This window comes from Euprymna scolopes, chromosome 2 (genome assembly GCF_053919585.1).
Source record: "Euprymna scolopes isolate OS-2025 chromosome 2, ASM5391958v1, whole genome shotgun sequence".
NCBI classification, from domain to species: Eukaryota; Metazoa; Mollusca; class Cephalopoda; order Sepiida; family Sepiolidae; genus Euprymna; species Euprymna scolopes.
The window spans coordinates 123,600,542-123,618,717 of record NC_136483.1 but is presented as its reverse complement, the minus strand read 5'-3'; the positions used below and the strand labels follow the sequence as shown (position 1 = coordinate 123,618,717).

At 36.0% G+C, this 18,176-nt stretch overlaps 1 protein-coding gene across 1 annotated transcript in view; it reads right to left on the bottom strand.

The window, feature by feature from the left end:
* LOC145295889 (uncharacterized) overlaps positions 1–18,176 on the bottom strand; it is a 443,022-nt gene that overhangs the window by 144,123 nt on the left and 280,723 nt on the right. Inside the window, exon 3 of the mRNA XM_080141646.1 lies at positions 16,517–16,610. Within this exon, the coding sequence (XP_079997772.1) occupies positions 16,517–16,610 (94 nt within the window). The remainder of the gene's footprint in view (positions 1–16,516; positions 16,611–18,176) is intronic.

The following is an 18,176-nucleotide window of genomic DNA, read 5'->3' as shown; positions in this document are numbered from 1 at the left end:
AACTTCAATGGAAGCAATTGCAGCGAGTCTATGAAAAGTTGAAGTACCTGGCTCTGATCAACTGAAAGCGCGCTTTGATGCAGCAGGACAATGCCAAGCTACCAAAGACAAGTTTGAAGAGCTGGACAGTGTGGAGGTTCTGCCACATCCAGCCTACAGTTCTGACTATGTTCCATCAGATTAAGACCTTTTCCGCTAAATGCAACACTTTCTGAAGGGCTGCTGATTTGATTCATTTGGTAAAGTTAGGAAGCGTGTCAAGAATTCTTTGTTTTGAAGCTGGCTGAATGGTACTTTGACCAGATACGAAAGCTTAGATGCCAGGAAGTCATGGAAAATGGTCTTTTTTTTTAGGATAGATTTTTGTTTTTCTTTTGTTATTACTTGGCAAGTAAAATATCAAGTTTTTGCAAGTGTTTATGAACTTTTTGGATAACCTAATAGTAATAAGTAGTAAAAACAAGAATAGGTTTAAGGCTCTCAAAATCATACGATAATTGTCAGCAATAACATGTGGCTTAAAGGATAAAGCACTAGGTAAAATGCAGTTCTAAATAAATGAATAACGCACTAAATGCAGTTCTAAATAAATGAATAAAGCACTAGGTAAAATGCAGTTCTAAATAAATGAATAAAGCACTAGGTAAAATGCAGTTCTAAATAAATGAATAAAGCACTAGGTAAAATGCAGTTCTAAATAAATGAATAAAGCACTAGGTAAAATGCAGTTCTAAATAAATGAATAAAGCACTAGGTAAAATGCAGTTCTAAATAAATGAATAAAGCACTAGGTAAAATGCAGTTCTAAATAAATGAATAAAGCACTAGGCAAAATGCAGTTCTAAATAAATGAATAAAGCACTAGGTAAAATGCAGTTCTAAATAAATGAATAAAGCACTAGGTAAAATGCAGTTCTAAATAAATGAATAAAGCACTAGGCAAAATGCAGTTCTAAATAAATGAATAAAGCACTAGGTAAAATGCAGTTCTAAATAAATGAATAAAGCACTAGGTAAAATGCAGTTCTAAATAAATAAATAAAGTACTAGGTAAAATGCAGTTCTAAATAAATGAATAAAGCACTAGGTAAAATGCAGTTCTAAATAAATGAATAAAGCACTAGGTAAAATGCAGTTCTAAATAAATGAATAAAGCACTAGGTAAAATGCAGTTCTAAATAAATGAATAAAGCACTAGGTAAAATGCAGTTCTAAATAGATAAATAAAGCACTAGGTAAAATGCAGTTCTAAATAAATAAATAAAGCACTAGGTAAAATGCAGTTCTAAATAAATAAAGCACTAGGTAAAATGCAGTTCTAAATAAATAAAGCACTAGGTAAAATGCAGTTCTAAATAAATAAAGCACTAGGTAAAATTCAGTTCTAAATAAATGAATAAAGCACTAGGTAAAATGCAGTTCTAAATAAATGAATAAAGCACTAGGTAAAATGCAGTTCTAAATAAATAAATAAAGCACTAGGTAAAATGCAGTTCTAAATAAATGAATAAAGCACTAGGTAAAATGCAGTTCTAAATAAATGAATAAAGCACTAGGTAAAATGCAGTTCTAAATAAATAAATAAAGCACTAGGTAAAATGCAGTTCTAAATAAATAAAGTACTAGGTAAAATGCAGTTCTAAATAAATAAAGCACTTGGTAAAATGCAGTTCTAAATAAATGAATAAAACACTAGGTAAAATGCAGTTCTAAATAAATGAATAAAGCACTAGGTAAAATGCAGTTCTAAATAAATAAAGCACTAGGTAAAATGCAGTTCTAAATAAATAAATAAAGTAGTAGGTAAAATGCAGTTCTAAATCACACTCTCTGGAAATTGAAGGTTCAATCGTCAACGCATGTGATACTAAGAATATAATTGCAAATTACTTAAGACTTCTACTTAGTCAAGGCTGATGGAATAAGAGCGTGCTACTTCTGTCGATTAAATAAAGAGTTCCATTTAAAATTCTATGCATATTCTGGAGTTCAACAAGATTCATTTGAAGATCAGAGGTTACATTGTCCAAAGTGTTGTGAGATGAGAACAATAGTCTGAATAATCCAAGTAATAAATAGTGTCTTTATTGTGCAGACTACGATAGAGTTCCATTCTAATTTAATGTATGAAGAGCATGCTGTGGTTTAATAAAATGTAATTTTTTAAAGTATTGTTTTATTTGTTAGCTATAAATATTCCTTTGTTGGCTGATAATCTAAACTTGTGAGGAACTGCCAGCGGCAACTGACATTCATGACTGACTGCCATTGCACCTATAACACATGACTTCACCATGCAGGACGGACCCTGGGACGGTCTATCCTCATTTAATGCGCGCTGTGCAGCAGCAACTACTGGTTCTCCCATCTCATAAGTATTCTTCATCACGGTCTGGCCCGGTCTACTAGGTTGTTAAGGGACAATGAAGCTATGCTATGGTTGAGAGCCCTGCCAAAAATTTGCATGCTCAGGCAGCCCACCAAACAACACCGTCAATTTCGTCAGCTTGGCCAAATAAACGTTTCACCGGGATGCAAGGTTCTTGCATCAAATTGCTCCAAAGCAGTGGCGGGGTCGATAGCGAACGCCTTGTATAATGATGCCTTGATCCTTTCATAATCCTGTTTTTCCTCAGGGCTAAGCTCTTGATATACTGCGAAAGCCCCGCTGGACAGACGTAGAGGAACCACATGTTCAATATTTTTCACACTAGACAACAAGCAATGAAGTTCCATCTTCTCCACCCAGTCAAGTACCGGAGTCGAGCCGTCGAATTCCAGTATTAATTTAAGGTTGAATTTGTCCCCCATTATGCCAAAATAGCTTAACGTTAAATGGGCTGGTAAACAACAAAACAAAAACCAAATACAATGCACAAAAGTCCAGCTAGAATTCGTCACTAACAACTTTCTCTCTCAACTTTCAGCACGTCTCTCCCCACTGCCTCTGCCAACAGACATTTTATCAGAAAACTGACCCCATTCTATTTGCATACATGTGCAGTGGAAGATGAGATCTCATGAGATTCCACGAGACTACATCTTATAAATCAATAGCTGCCATCTTTAATTTCTCTTTCTCTCAGACCCCATCCGAAGGTAAGTTGTATGACCGCATGACACACACACACGGGGGCGCTTTCCTCTTTGATTATTACATTCAACTCTACATCAGAATTAAAAACTGACAGACAATAGTTTTATCTTTTTTTGTTCTAGTTGATCCCTGTAATGATACATGAAATCGAGATGAATATTTCAATTAAGAACTCTTGCATGTAAATGCAAAGTGAAGTAGAAATTGAGTGTTTCTATTTAAAGAGCATTGATATTTAGAAAATTGAAATTAGTAGAAATAATAAATCGTTAGGAAAGTCATACAATGCAAAATCTTTTTAATATATGGCTTTTCCAGCTTTTTTTGGAGCTTGTCACAATTATCAAATTGAAACCAACATATTAAATAATAAACATTTCATTCACAAGTTGTAGACACAATAAAAGAAACTAATGCACAAAACCAAAAAATCCAGGACAATTTTGTAACAATAAATCGTTGGTCATTAGTTCGTTCTTCCTTATTTTTGTCAGTTCATCTTGATGCTATGCAAATTTCTCTTCCAAGCTTTCATTGGACAGCACAGACTATTTTTTGTTATTGCGTAACTCATAGGGATAATGCACTGCATTTTTTTTTTACAAAGACAAGCTCCGTTTTTCAATCCATTCAATCATCAATTGGCTGAGGTCCAAACCACTAAATTCCGGTATAAGCTTCAGATCGATCTTATCTAACATCATGATGCTGAGATAGCTTTTAAAAATGCAAAGCACAAAACAAAAATTAAAAAATCCAGGATAATCTAACAATAAACCTTCGTTCTTGTTGCTCTCCAATTCAGTTTTCATTCTCAACTCCTTTTAATCAGTTCACCTAGATGCCATGTAAATTTCCTTGCAAAGTTTTCATGCATGGCACATACTATTTTGTTGTTTTTGCCAATTGTTTCTGTGCATTAACACACAAGATAAAAACGTTTGTATTCATTTATTTTATTTATTTATAGTATTAACTAGCAGGATAACCGGCATTGCTTGGGCATACAATATGCTTAAACATATTTTAATTTATTCAGATTGCATATGTATTATTATAGAATCAATCCTTTATTGAATACTATATTTTACAAGGAATAATTTGCTCGGTGGACTATTTTGCAAAAAACAATAAAAAATAATGATAATTTCGTTCATCAAATTCTGTCTGTGTTCGTTTACAATATCACGTCAGCTGATATTTGGCTTGATGATGAATGCCCTGGAAAAGTCGTTTCTGATTAATACTTAGTTTTAAATGAAGAAATGATTTGCGGCGATTTTAAATGGTACCTCTTTTTTTTATCGTAAATTAAACTTATTAATAAGAAAAAAATTGAAATAAAATGGTGAGATACATCCGAGCTTAAACAGGGAATCAGTCGATTTGTAGTCGAATGGTCTACCACTAAGCTATATCTCCATATGTCAATAATTGTTTTTTTTTTTTTTAAAGAAATCATTTGCTAAGATTTTATTATCTCCCTTGCTAGTGGATCATATAAAAAATTCCCCTGTAAAAATTCTTCGTTTTATCTATAAGAAAAATACTGTTTCTGTAAAAAATATATCTAAAAACACTGCCAGACATAAATTTCCTTTGAATGAAATTTGCAAAAGGCCGTTTGAGAACCTATGACGAAGTAACCCTCTCTCTCTCTCTCTCTCTCTCACACACACACAAAGTGACTTTTATATAACAGTAGAGATATTTTGATAATTTTGTTTACCTTTTAAATAAAACCAATGAAATGTAAAGAAAGAACAAATCAATTTGCCTGAGCAATGGAGTGAATTTGGGTTGGGGTTGGGGTGGGTCTTTCAAGAATAAACAACAATTTGGCATAGCTAGAGGAAAGGGGAAGAAGGAAGTGAAAGTGAAAGAGACAGAAAACTTTATTTTTAAAAGAATCCCCCCCCCCACATGTACAGAGAGAGAGAACACACATTTCCCTCTCCCTTTGAACTCTTATGCATCATCAATATATCTTTCTAGCTAGCTTAGATATATTAGTTTTATTTCTTTCTTTGCATATTTATTTCTGAGCATATTTTAAAAAAGTTTTTCTAATTTATACATTTTTATTAACTTATTGTTAATAAGAAACTATAGTAGATATATAGGAAAAATAGCAAAATAAAATTACAAATGAATTACATGAAACAAATTTATTATAGACTGTTTAAAAAGTAGTTATACAAATAAAACAGATACATGAATGTCTATGTGTCTTTTGTCAGTACTATATATATATATTTTATTTAAAAGAATTGTATTATTGATTTAAATAACAGTAAGCTATGTTATGACACTATAGGAATTGGTGAACATCTTTTGTCTAATCTGAGTTATACAAAGGACATAGTTGCATCAGTAATTCAAGCTCTGATTTGCAGTTATTTCTATATACTCTTGTGAAGTACTCTGTGTGATTTCCATAGTCTTGTCTTGTATTTTTTTTGTCTTCCTTGTCCAATGGAGGAAGACAAACGTGAAGGTTGAGTTGGCAATAAAACCTTGGCATCTGATTTTGACAGAAAATACAATGGTTTTGCAATTATTTCTGACATTGTTCTCATAGAACTTAATATCTTTCCAACTAGCACTGGTGTACCCAGCCAACATTTTCCTCAAATAGAACTATTTAATGAAAACTTTTTTAAAATTAATGACCAAATAATGATGTACCAGGTGCTGACCCATTAACATTATTGCAGTTGAAAAGACAATCCAGTGTTCTAAGTCAAATGCAATATGGCAGTTCATGCAGACATCAAACAATGACAATCTCTGCCTATTTTTACAGAGATCAAACTACTTCCTAAACAATACATATTATATATGTATATATAAGTGACCTTGTGTGTGTGTGGAATGGACTCTACAAAACTACTGTCAATTTTTGGTCACAGATTTGAAACTTGAAATATAGGGGATTCAGACTTGTGGAACAAATTCGGTTTAGGTTTTGCTGGTAGAAATAGTTGTTAAGGGATCAAAATTGAAAAATTGGAACTTGGCAGGCGCAAGTTGATTAAACGTGTATCTTCTAGACATGCACTATGTTAATTTTTTAAGTTTTAATATACATTATGGACTTAGCTTGGATAGTAACAAATGTTTTGATTTCAATTCTAGTTAATGGCATTCAAATCACATATATATGTATATATTAACTTTTGAAATCACTACTATGTATTGTGTAGAGTATAATAATCAATAGATAATTGGCTCTATAATAATAAATATGAAATCTGCATAAATTAAAATATCACATTTTAAGCAATGCCAGGTGATATATATTTCCCCAAAACCTCTGGCCTTGATAGAGGGGACAAAAATTTGCTGCTATGGTTTCAAATGATCTGAAATAATAGCAAGGGGAGACTTGATTCCAAATATTTCTCATATGTTATATCTCCCCTCTTTTGGAAATAGGTTACGATTATGAATTGAAAACCAAAGAGGGGAGATATAACATATGAGAAACATTTGGAATCAAGTCTCCTCTTGCTGTTATTTCAGATCTTTTGAAACCATAGCAGCAAGTTTTTGTCTCCCCTCTATCAAGGCCAGAGGTTTTGGGGAAATATCAGATATTTTGTAATCGTATGCAAAACGAGGAAAACACATGACTATGATTGAAGTATTAATAAAGGTGCAGTATCTTTCCACCCATGAAAAATCATTTAAAATTACCACTGAATAGGTTTTTGAGGGTGCTGAAAATGAAAATAACAGTAAGAATCCCAGGAAACGAGTAGTTTCCAAGATATGAAGAAATTATAAAGTGGGGGATCACTTTTCTAGATTAATTTAACATAAAATACACATCCACTTTATAACCAACGTGGCCATAAAGTGGATGTTTATTTTAAGTTAAATTAATATAGCACAGTGATTCCCCCACTTCTTGAAACAGTAACACGCAACCTTAAAGGCAAATGTCACATAACCCACTACACAATTCAGGTCATTAGCTTTCCAACAAGCCTTCATTTTTTTTAAATTCTGATCAATAGTTGCCGAGATTTAGAACTTATAAAATTGCTACACAAAATGGATATATCTATATTCGTCGCCAAATTGAATATTGAAATGCTTATATCCTTGGTTCTATGGGCCGAAACTACATGAAAATTTGCAGGCGTTTAGAAGATAATGATACTATTCTATGATTAAAATTTTATGATAATTAGTTAAAAAGAATCTATATTTTCAAACCAATAAAATATACTGAATTCGTTTCACAACTACGGCAGTTGATTAACACACACGTCAAACTTCTAATCACACTGATGCAGTTGATACACACTGTTCTCGATCTTCTGAACATACTCCTTTTATTGTCCAAGCGTTCGTCATCAGCCAATCGGCGGCCAGAAAAACAGTCACGTGAGGCCTGACATCATCGCTCAATAATCTTACAAAAACCACAGCCGCCATTTTTAATTTCTGCCCTCCCTGTGATCCTCCCAGCAGTTAAGACAACACACGCAGACATGTGGTCGCTTTCTTCCTTCATTCTGTTCGACTTTACACCCCCCCCTGGTCTCAAGATCACACATGCGGCATTGCGGCCGCGGTCGTTTCTTACGGGTACTCCTACGGAGGGGGATTAGCTGGATGACTTCATCTTCATCAGAGCTACTTGGGTCAGTGTCCACAGTTCTACTATCCGGCTGCGCTCCATCTTCATCCGAGCTCTCAGAAGGGGTAACAGACCTGTCGCCATTAACGCTGCCAGCAGTCCTTCCATCAAGCTGGGCTCCATCGTCATTGGGGCTCTCAGAAGTGGCGCTGGAACTATCGCCATCTGTGCTGAGGTTCTCACGTCATCACGGCAATGGGGCATAGGTCGGATCCACATTTCATCATTGGATGATTCATCACTTTCGCTGTTCGCCATTTGGTTTGTATCAAGGGCAGGCCGGACATCCTTCACATGCCGTGGAGTACCATCAACCAGCACAGCCTGCTCACTAATTATGCCGGTGATCCGTCCTCTTCTGAAACTGGTTGTACATCGGTTATTGAGAGGCCTTACCCAGACGGTGTCCCCTAACTTGTACCATCCTTGCGTCCTCTTCTGATTAGGCAGGCAGGCGTCAATGCTCTTAACACGCACTCAATAGCAATGTATCGCATTAGCAGGTGCACTTTCAGCAGTCGCGTCATCCTTTGGTGTTGTATTGTACCTATATACTGCCTCTGCAATCGTACATTGCTTCCTTGCTATCCTCTTCACACTTCGGTGGCACCGCTCTGCTATACCGTTGCCACTCGGTACATATTCACACCTGTGTCTAAGTCAGATCCCCCACTCGTCTACGAAACGCTTGAATTCTCCACTGCAAAAGGCTGTGTCGTTGTCAGTGAGAATCTCTTCAGGTGGCCCCCGCTCGTAAAATATGGACTAATTGACAGATGACACTAGCCGAGTCCTGTCTTGTTAATAATCGCCAGATCGCAAACCTCGTTCGTCCGCAATCGATCAGTGTGAGGAAGTGCTGACCACCATAATGGGTTATGTCCATGTCCAGTCGGCCCAAATTCTCGTCGATTCCAGCCGACCTTTCTGCCATTTGGTGGGAGCAGGGTCGATTGACTGGCATATTTGGCATTCCTTGACCACTGCTTCCACTTTGCTTTTGGACACTGACAGGTTGGTTAAGTGTATGAAATAATATGTCCATCTCACTCCGGGGTGTCCACTGTCATGGTGTACCTTCTTGATTTTATCCGTCTCCTCAATAGAAGCAGCACATAAAGACCCTGGTTCGGCTTCTTTCTTCATTGCGTCGTAAATTACACTGGAGCACACGGGTAAGTCTATCAGCAAGATTGCAAGTTAAAGTGACAAGCACCGCATTCACCGATAGGTCGTACTCTTCCACCAACTTCCTTATTGTCTCCAACCTTCGTCTGATTAGCATTTCGGTAGCCGCCTTGGTGCGCACTCTCGTTTTGCCTGTTAGTGTGTCAACTATCCAGTGGTATACACACAGCGAATCTGTGCGTATGCATAATTCTTTGACTTTCCACTGGAGTGCCAAGTTTATTCCTTTTATTACCGCATCCAACTCTGCCAGGTTGATGTGAGCAGCATCATCCATTGGTCGCAACCAGCAGGCGTCCTCAATCACAGATCCGTTCATCTCCAATAGCGCCTCAATCGCGAGGGAGCTCGCATCCACCCACACATTTAGCCTGTCTCCCTGGACGCACCAATCTCCTTTAGCGGGGTCTCCTGCTTGATTCTTGTGATGGTCTCCTTCACCATGCGCAGCAACAGATTGTCCACTGTTTCGTCATCCCAGCCTTTGGTAACTGCACTCGCCCTCCTCTTCATGATCGCTGTCGCGGCCCGAATTCATCCACCTACTGGTAAGTGTCCCACCAGTTTTCCACACAGGGAAAATATAGACCGCCTCGTGAGGACATGGGGCACTTCAGGAACTGCAGTTCCATGCCCTCACTTCAAGGTCCCTCGCTCCTGTTGAACGCTCAACCCCAAGACATGTGTGCCATCCTCCAAGCGTTCTGGATCCTTACACATCAGTCCAAGTTCGGCTAACTTGGCCCTCACACGTGATGACGGCACAATGTCTTCATTTACGTATATGTCGTCAAGGTATGCTGATGTCCCCTCTTTTACGGTCTTATCCTGTGACAATACAGCATTGACGATCGTCTTCATTATTTGGGGCGCAACGTTCAGCCCAAAGCCCAGTCTTGTGAGGCAATACCTCTTACCGGCAAACACTACCGTCTGAAACAGCCACATTGTCTCGCTAACCCAGACCTGCAGATATGCTCTTCTCAGATCCAACAGGGACACATTAGAACCCAGCTGGCGCCACTCTCGTAGTTTGCTAGCACACACATCAGCATCAGCTGTGAACGCATCAACATACGAGTTCAGTTCTCGGTAGTCCATTACCGGCCTGACTTTGGCTTTGTTGCGCTGAGCAACTGCCATTAATGGGATCAGACCCTTAGGAGGTCCAAGTTTCTTGTAGGGGTAGGGAATCAGCCAACCATCCTTGATCCATTTTTAAAGTTCTTCTTCATATGCGGGCCTCATGTGGTCGGGCACATGTTATTCAGTTATTCCATTCTGCAGTTTGGCTGGTTCCCGGTTTTCCGAGCACTTCCATGAGGTAGTCCAAACCCTCTTTTGCTTGTCAAATTCGACGCTGAAGTCTGGTTGGTCAATCCTTAGCGCAGCACACATTGGGGCTTTCTCCTAAAAATGTACTGCCCCCGACGCCGTTATACAGACATCACCAAGGGCTCTGATGGCATCATATCCTAGGAGTAGGTCAAAACTCAGGTTTTCCGAGCACTACCAACGCCTCTAGGTTAGCGGAGCTTCCATTTTTCGTCCGAATGTTTACATTGCCCACCTCGCAACATGTGCGCGTCTCTCCACTGATGGTAGTCACTCTGACGTTCTTCTTTCTCCAAATGTGGCAGAGATAGTGCGGGAGCACCCGGAATCGAGGAGTGCTGAGCACAGTGTTTCGTTGATATATATATCGGGATGATCGGCAGCGTCTCATTTAATTTCTGCGTGAGGAAGAGGTCAACGTAGACACCTTGTCCCTGGTTCCGTTTTCCGGACAGTCTTCAGCTATATGGCCAGTTTCCTTACACCGGTAGCAGCGAACAGCCGTTGGTTGTTGCCGGCAGTTCTTTGCAATGTAGCCCTGTCCATTGCATCTGTAGCATATGATTCCACCATGTGGATCGGGTCCCTGATACGGTTTCTTATCATTCGGTGTGGACTGACCAGCAGCAATTACTGGTTCCCTCATCTCGGGAGTAATTCTTCATTACAGTCCTGGCCCGATCTACTAGGTCATTAAGGGGCAACGAATCTGCACTTGAGCTAGTTCGTAGTAGTTGCTTTGCTCCTGTCGGGAGTCCTGCTAGGAATTTGCATGCTAAGGCCCGCTCAGGCAGTCCACCAAACAACACTGTCAACTTCGTCAGCTCTGCCAAGTACACGTCGACCGTTTCGCCTGGACGTAAGGTCCTTGCCTCAAGTTGCTCCCAAGCAGTGGTGGGGTCAATCGCAAACGCCTTGAACAATGCCGCCTTGATTTTCTCGTAGTCCTGTTTGCCCTCATGGCTGAGCTGTTGATACACCGCAAAGGCGCCGCCGGACAAACGCAGAGGAACAACATGTTTGAAGTTTTTTACGCCAGACAAAAGGCAATGTAATTCCACCTTTTCCACCCAGTCAATTACTGGGGTCGATCCATCAAACTCTGGTATTAATTTGAGGTCAATTTTTTCCCCCATTTTGCCGAAATAGCTTGAATTCGTTTCGCAACTATGGCAGTTGATTAACACACACGTCGAACTTCTAATCACACTGATGCAGTTGATACACACTGTCGTCGATCTTCTGAACATACTCCTTTTATTGTCCAAGCGTTCGTCATCAGCCAATCGGCGGCCAGAAAAACAGTCACGTGAGGCCTGACGTCATCGCTCAATAATCTTACAAAAACCACAGCCGCCATTTTTAATTTCTGCCCTCCCTGTGATCCTCCTAGCAGGTAAGACAACACGCGCAGACACGTGGTCGCTTTCTTCCTTCATTCTGTTCGACTTTACATATACCCAAATTTGTCTACATTTATATAGTGTCCTAGCAAGTCAGCTTTAGTTTTGCTGCTTCGGAATTAATTTTGCTTTGAATTTTTTTGCTTGGTTGTCTTCCCTGTGGCCTTTTTAGGCCACTTATATATATATATATATATATATATATATATATATATACATATATATATATACACACATACATACACACACATACATACACACACACATTCAGCACAAATATGTTTACTTTAAGAGTCTTCCAGCACATTTTGTCCCCATTTCTTTTCAGATATGTTTTTATTCATCATCCATGGGAAAGAGACTTGGGAATCTCTGATCTGGAAAGTCACTGGCATGTCAAGAAACTTGCTTTCCCAAATTGAATGTTTAACAGGAGTCTGTGTGGGACACTGGCCTGAGAGCACATTCCCTGACCTCAGCCATCGTCCGGCAGTCAAGGGTAACTGTAGATCAAGGAGCAAATGGCAGCTTTTTGCTAAGTGCTGATGTTTGATTCTGACCGGTCAATCGGACCATATTGTTCAGAACAATAAGATTTAATTTGATTTCATTTCTTAAAAAATATACTGCTCAGAATATTTTGAACAAGTAATCCATCTTAGTTGTCAACAGAAAATGCAAATTACAGTGGTCACCATCTTTGCTCTCAGTAGCAAATGTCGACACTAATAGTAAATATTGATAAAAATACAGTCTTTCATATATTACTAATAATTAACAGTCAAATAATATATTTGATGGTGGAAACGTTTAGATTCCATAGCAACCCTAGTTGACGTCTTTCATAACCAATATCTAAGAAAAATTATTTGATAAATCTGTGGTTGATAAACATGGTTTTCAAAACATTGTTACAACAAACATTCATCTTTGATATTCCATAACGACTCATTTTTAACACTACATAAATTTTTCTATATCATCAAGAACTTTTGGTTTTTCTAAAATTGTTGCAACTACTCCCATTACTTTACAAAATAGAAATAAATCTTTTAATTAAATGTTTTGATTTTTACATTTTTTTAACATTATAGATAAAAACTTAAAATCTTGTATAAACAAAAAAAAATATTTTTAAAATAAAAAACATTACATTAAAATATTTTTTAAAACATTTTTTTGCTATTTATTACTTTATGTTAATTTCATTCTTCATCAATTCCCTTTTTAGAGTTAGTCTAGATAGCAATTGCAATGGTGAGTTTGTTAGCTGAACGATGAGACATCATAAAGATGGTAGAAACTAGAAAGAATCTGATTATTTAAAAGGATGGTTTTGAGAAGCATCCATAGGAGTTCAACAGACAGTTCTTGGAAAGAAACTTTAATCATGGAACTTGCATTTAGTTTTAGAGTAAGAAAAGAAAATTATTTTTGGTGTTCTGTAGTTAGAGAAGTTTTGGATATGAAATTCTTACATAGATTCGTGCTCAGTCAAGCATCTACTATGAAAATCACGATAGAGTAAGAATAGTGTCTCTTTTTTTGAAAAAGAGGCATTGAATAATATTAAAGAAGAGTATATATTATTAGGTAAGTTTTGAAAGGTAAGAAAGGCTACTTTGTGCTGCACCTTCTCAGATGTGGCATCAATACTTCATCTAAGGAAGTTATTGTATTGTCGAGTGAAAACAATATACAGATATAATAATAGATTAATTCAGTGTGCAATAATAGATGTTCATATCAGGTAGCAACACTTTATAATTAAGTTGGCAAGTAAATTAAGTTGGCAAGCTTTGGTTTCAATATGAAATCATATTTCAAATGCTCAATTTCAACTCGCAAATACTAGTTTCACCCTCGTAGTTACATATTTTTGAGTTTTGTCACATTTCCTCCTCCTGAAAGTTTTTAAGCCCTCCAAATTTTACATTTTTTTCCTCTTATGATAAGGTTCCGTTGATTCAGTTGGGATTTGTTTGTGTTTGCTTAAATCTATTTTAGAAATTTGGAAAGGTCTTTATGAATTGAGAGGGGGTTCTAATATGTCGAACATGTATATCCATAGGTTGTTCACTTCTTTCCTTCACTTCTGATGTAAACCTTTTTAAATTTAGATAGTGTTTAATTGTATACATCATCTTTCCTATCCTATTTCCAATTTGCCAATTATACCTTCTAGCCAGGTTACCTTACTTAAGTGATGATTCCAAAAAGTCAATTTTATCACCTGGCCTATAGCATTTTTTCGAGGTCTCATTCTCGTTGATATTCTTTTCTAACCAGATTTGTTGAATATCGAGTTAATCTTTCTCGTGAACATTCCGTTGGATTCATTCCCACACTGACATTTGGAGTCTGAGGTAAAGATTATCAAAATTTTTTAAAATTCTATGCTTCCACTTTCAATGTTGTTCCCCTTCTTTATCTCTGAAACACATCAATGTATCTTTCCACCAATCTGTTTTTCAGAGGATGGTATTGTGCAGTTCTTAAATGGTTCATCATAAATAATTTGCAGAAATTTTCCAATTCCTTAGAAGAGAATTGTGTGCTGTTGTCTAAAATGATTGTTTCTGGCAGCCTGAATCTTGCAAACATCTCTTGTGATGTATTAATTCTAAACCTTGTCATCAGAATTTTGCATTTTACTACTTCAGGCCATTTTGTGAAACAGCCTACCATTATGAAATAGTACACACCTCTTTTGGCCAAGCATAACCAAGATCATGATCCCCATATAAAACGGAAAAAAATGAAGGTAGTAAAGAACTGTGTTCAGTGTCAATCAATCCCAAATATACATAATCCTGGGGAAATTGGAGTTTTGAAGAATTGGACAAGATTAGCTATTGACATAACATGCACTATCGTGGAGGAGCATACTTGTCAATGATTGACTGTGGACCAAGTAGACTGGAGATATGGAGGGAGTTAGATGCAGAATCGGTGTCTGCAATTGCAGCTGAATTAGAAAAGGTGATGTTTGAATTAAGTCCAGTAAGGGAGGTGATAATGGATAATGGCACTGCTTTTCACTCAGAAATCTTCCAGGCTATGCTAAAAAAAATGGAAAATAAAAAGTTATTACAGGGCAGCCTATAGATCTGGATGAAATGGAATAATGCAATATCATCGGAAAGCGAAAGCAATAGCCAAGGGAGGAAGGATATCACCTGAAGAAGTCACATTCAACATGGCTCCTGAGATCAGACACAGTGCCACATAGATCAATTTTTAATTATGAATGGAAGCACCCAAGAGATATAAGAGGCACCCAGAAATTGACGAGCAAGGACTAGCCAGAATCCAAATGTACGATGCAATGGCAAAGAGGGTTGATTACGGGAGTGCAATCCCCTAACAACTTGAGTGTTGATGGAATGCCATAACATATTTTAGACTTAAGGTGCGTGGTCCATGTAGATGATGAGGATGTTGGTGCTGAGCTAAAGAGTAATGAAGGCGAACCGATACTGATGCAAAGACCACAGAGAGAACGCGATGTGCCAATCTGGGCATGGGATTATGTAATGTGAAAAGAACAGCAAGTAGACTGGGAGGGTCAAGTTGATTGCAAGTTGAGGAGGAGGATTGCACTGGTCGCGTGTTGCTGCATCCGTGCTCGGGATCATGTTCATTCAATTCGATGGTGGCTCTTTGGCAGATGTGAGTTCTGTTTGATGTGCATTGAATTTTCATAATATCATCAGTATTTAACCACAATAACAAATGGGTTTTCTTTCATTTTGTTTTTCAACAAATTTTTAGTTTTGTTTTTAAATGTTTAAACTTAATCCATTTAAAAAATAATTCCATCTAATAAAAAAAAAATATTCTTACATTTAGTGGGTAAAATATAGAATTTTAAGTTAATTTTTATAAAAAGAATTCCAAACTGTTTATTTTTGCTAGTCTGGGGGATTGTGCCATACCAAACAAACATACTATACTACTTCCCCTAAAGGAAGAAGTAATACCTAGAAGGATAGTCTCATCACACCAGAACAGATACTAAACTATCCTCCCCATATCTAATAAAAGAGTTAATTCCTTGAAAGATGGTATGATGACAGAACATAATATATTTCCCTCACTCCATGAAGTGAACACTGAAAGGGTAGTACAATAGTTCATTCACAGAATAGTTCGGTTTCAGAAAAGCAGATACCAAATCTCCATTAGGTGATTTTCTGTAGATGAGGAAGAAATAAGAGCAGATAAAAACAAATGATTATTAGAAAAAATATATATACTTATTAATAATTGAGTAAAAGTTGATATAGTGTCATTCTTTAGAGAAACCTATACAACACTACCCTTTCCTCATTAAAATATAATACAATTATAGATTTGCAAATAAAAAATATGCAGTGAGAATCGATACTACACTCCCATTTTCTGAAAAAAGGTAGTGGAGCAAATAAGTGACACCCAGTTGAATGAAAAATAATCACAATTCTGATATTATATATCGCTCCATTCCTCCTTCCCGAAGAAGAAAAAAATATCTATTAAGATTATTATATGTTATTTTCAGATAAACATCACACTGAACACACCCGCTATACTATTTAATACAGAGTACAATAGTCTTTAATAAGAACAAAGATTTACATAATCACCAATATTAATAGATTGTTAATGTGTTAACACAGTAAGCGTTTATTATATAAAATATCTACTGACCACATAGGAAGAAAATAGACATTTATTAAATAATAAAACTATTGATTAAAATATTTCAAGATAAAATTCGTAATTTAATATTTGTTGCAAAATTTATTCTCGGAAAATAAATTGTACTTAAATCAAAAGATGAAAGCATAAAATATTTACCGTGAGAGATTCTCGTTTCCGTCCACTCGTAACAAATGAAAATCCCTGTGTTTCAATTGCCACTCCTGTCTTCTGAACATGTTCTTCCACATACCTGAAAGAGAAAGAGATTTTACACATTTTTAATTTTACTTTTAGGGGAAAAAAAAGATTGCAAGATTGAAATTTCTACTAGAAATATATTGATATGTAAATAAAAGTAAAAACTGGCATTGATTTTATGCCGTTTACACGTTTGATTGCTGTGGTGGCACGAGAAAAAATGTCAACAGTGAATGTGACAATTTTGTTGAAGTTAGTTAAAAAAAAAAAAAAAAAAAAAGAACTGACAAATATAAAATAGCAAATCTTTGTGAAGTACATTCGGATTTAAAAGCAATCAGCATTTACCTTGTAAATAACCGCTATTTGGTCTGCTTCCATTTCAAGTGTAAATAATAAATAAAAATATGCTTAAGCTCACATATTTTTTTATGTTAATTCACATTATTTTGTATGATAGCGATTATTAGTACAACTATTCTTTTTTTGGTTGGTACATTTTTTAATTTGTTTATGTTAAACTTAGGAAGTCGTATGTAATCTTAAACTGATTTAACTAATATGCAAAAGAGTAAATAGTTTATATTTCGTCATCCAGGACCAAGAAAAAGTCTTCACTTATGTCATTCTTAGTTATTTATTTGTAAATTAAGCCTGACAGACTTATAAGTTCTAACAGATTGGCCTGAAGAATGTTAAAAGTTACACCAACAAAAACTTTGTAAACAATCAAGATGAGAATAGTCGTTCGAATGATCAAAATAATTCTAGCTTGGAAAAAACATCCATTTCTCACTTGAAACTGGTGAAAAAGGGAAATATTTTAATTTCTAATCAACAATATGATTTCACATTTTTTATTTTGCAAGAGTTTCGTAAAAAAATTGAAAGAGTAGCACTATTTTTTACCAAATTATTTTTACAAAATTAAATTTGATTATCATTACATCATTTAATCATTAAATTATGAATTCAACAAAATTGTTATAAAACAATTTTGCTACAAAATAGACAATATAAAAAGATTGGATATAAAAACTTTCGATCTTAACATGACGAAAGATGCAATTTAGTGATAACATGATACTGATGAAACACACAATGCACCGATAAGCAAATCAATCAGCTACTGATAATCAATTTATCAACAATCTAATATATAAACTAAGACAAGTTAACTTCCTTTTTTTGTTTGCCAGTGAAAATTCACTAGTGGCATGCATCATCTACATTTTTTTTTTAAATAACAAGCATGACTCACTGCTAACATGTAAACTTTTGTGACTGGGCTTAAATTCAAGTAAATAGAGGTATGCTTTTCGAAAATGTCTCTCCTTTTGTTTCCTATCAAATTAACATCAATATTTTTCTTTGACAGTAATTTTTAAATATAAAATATTACTCTATCTTTCAGTTTCAGTAAATTCCAACCACATGTGAACTGAAGCATTCTTCATCAGTCATACTCTTGTTCCTCATTTTTATACTTGTGTTACCATTACATATCTATTTTTATTTTTCTGGTTTAGATAATGCATATTTTATTTAGATAAATTATTAATTAGGTTTTTTTTTTTTTTTACAAATAAGTCATCTCTTAGCAAGGCCCAGAGACCAC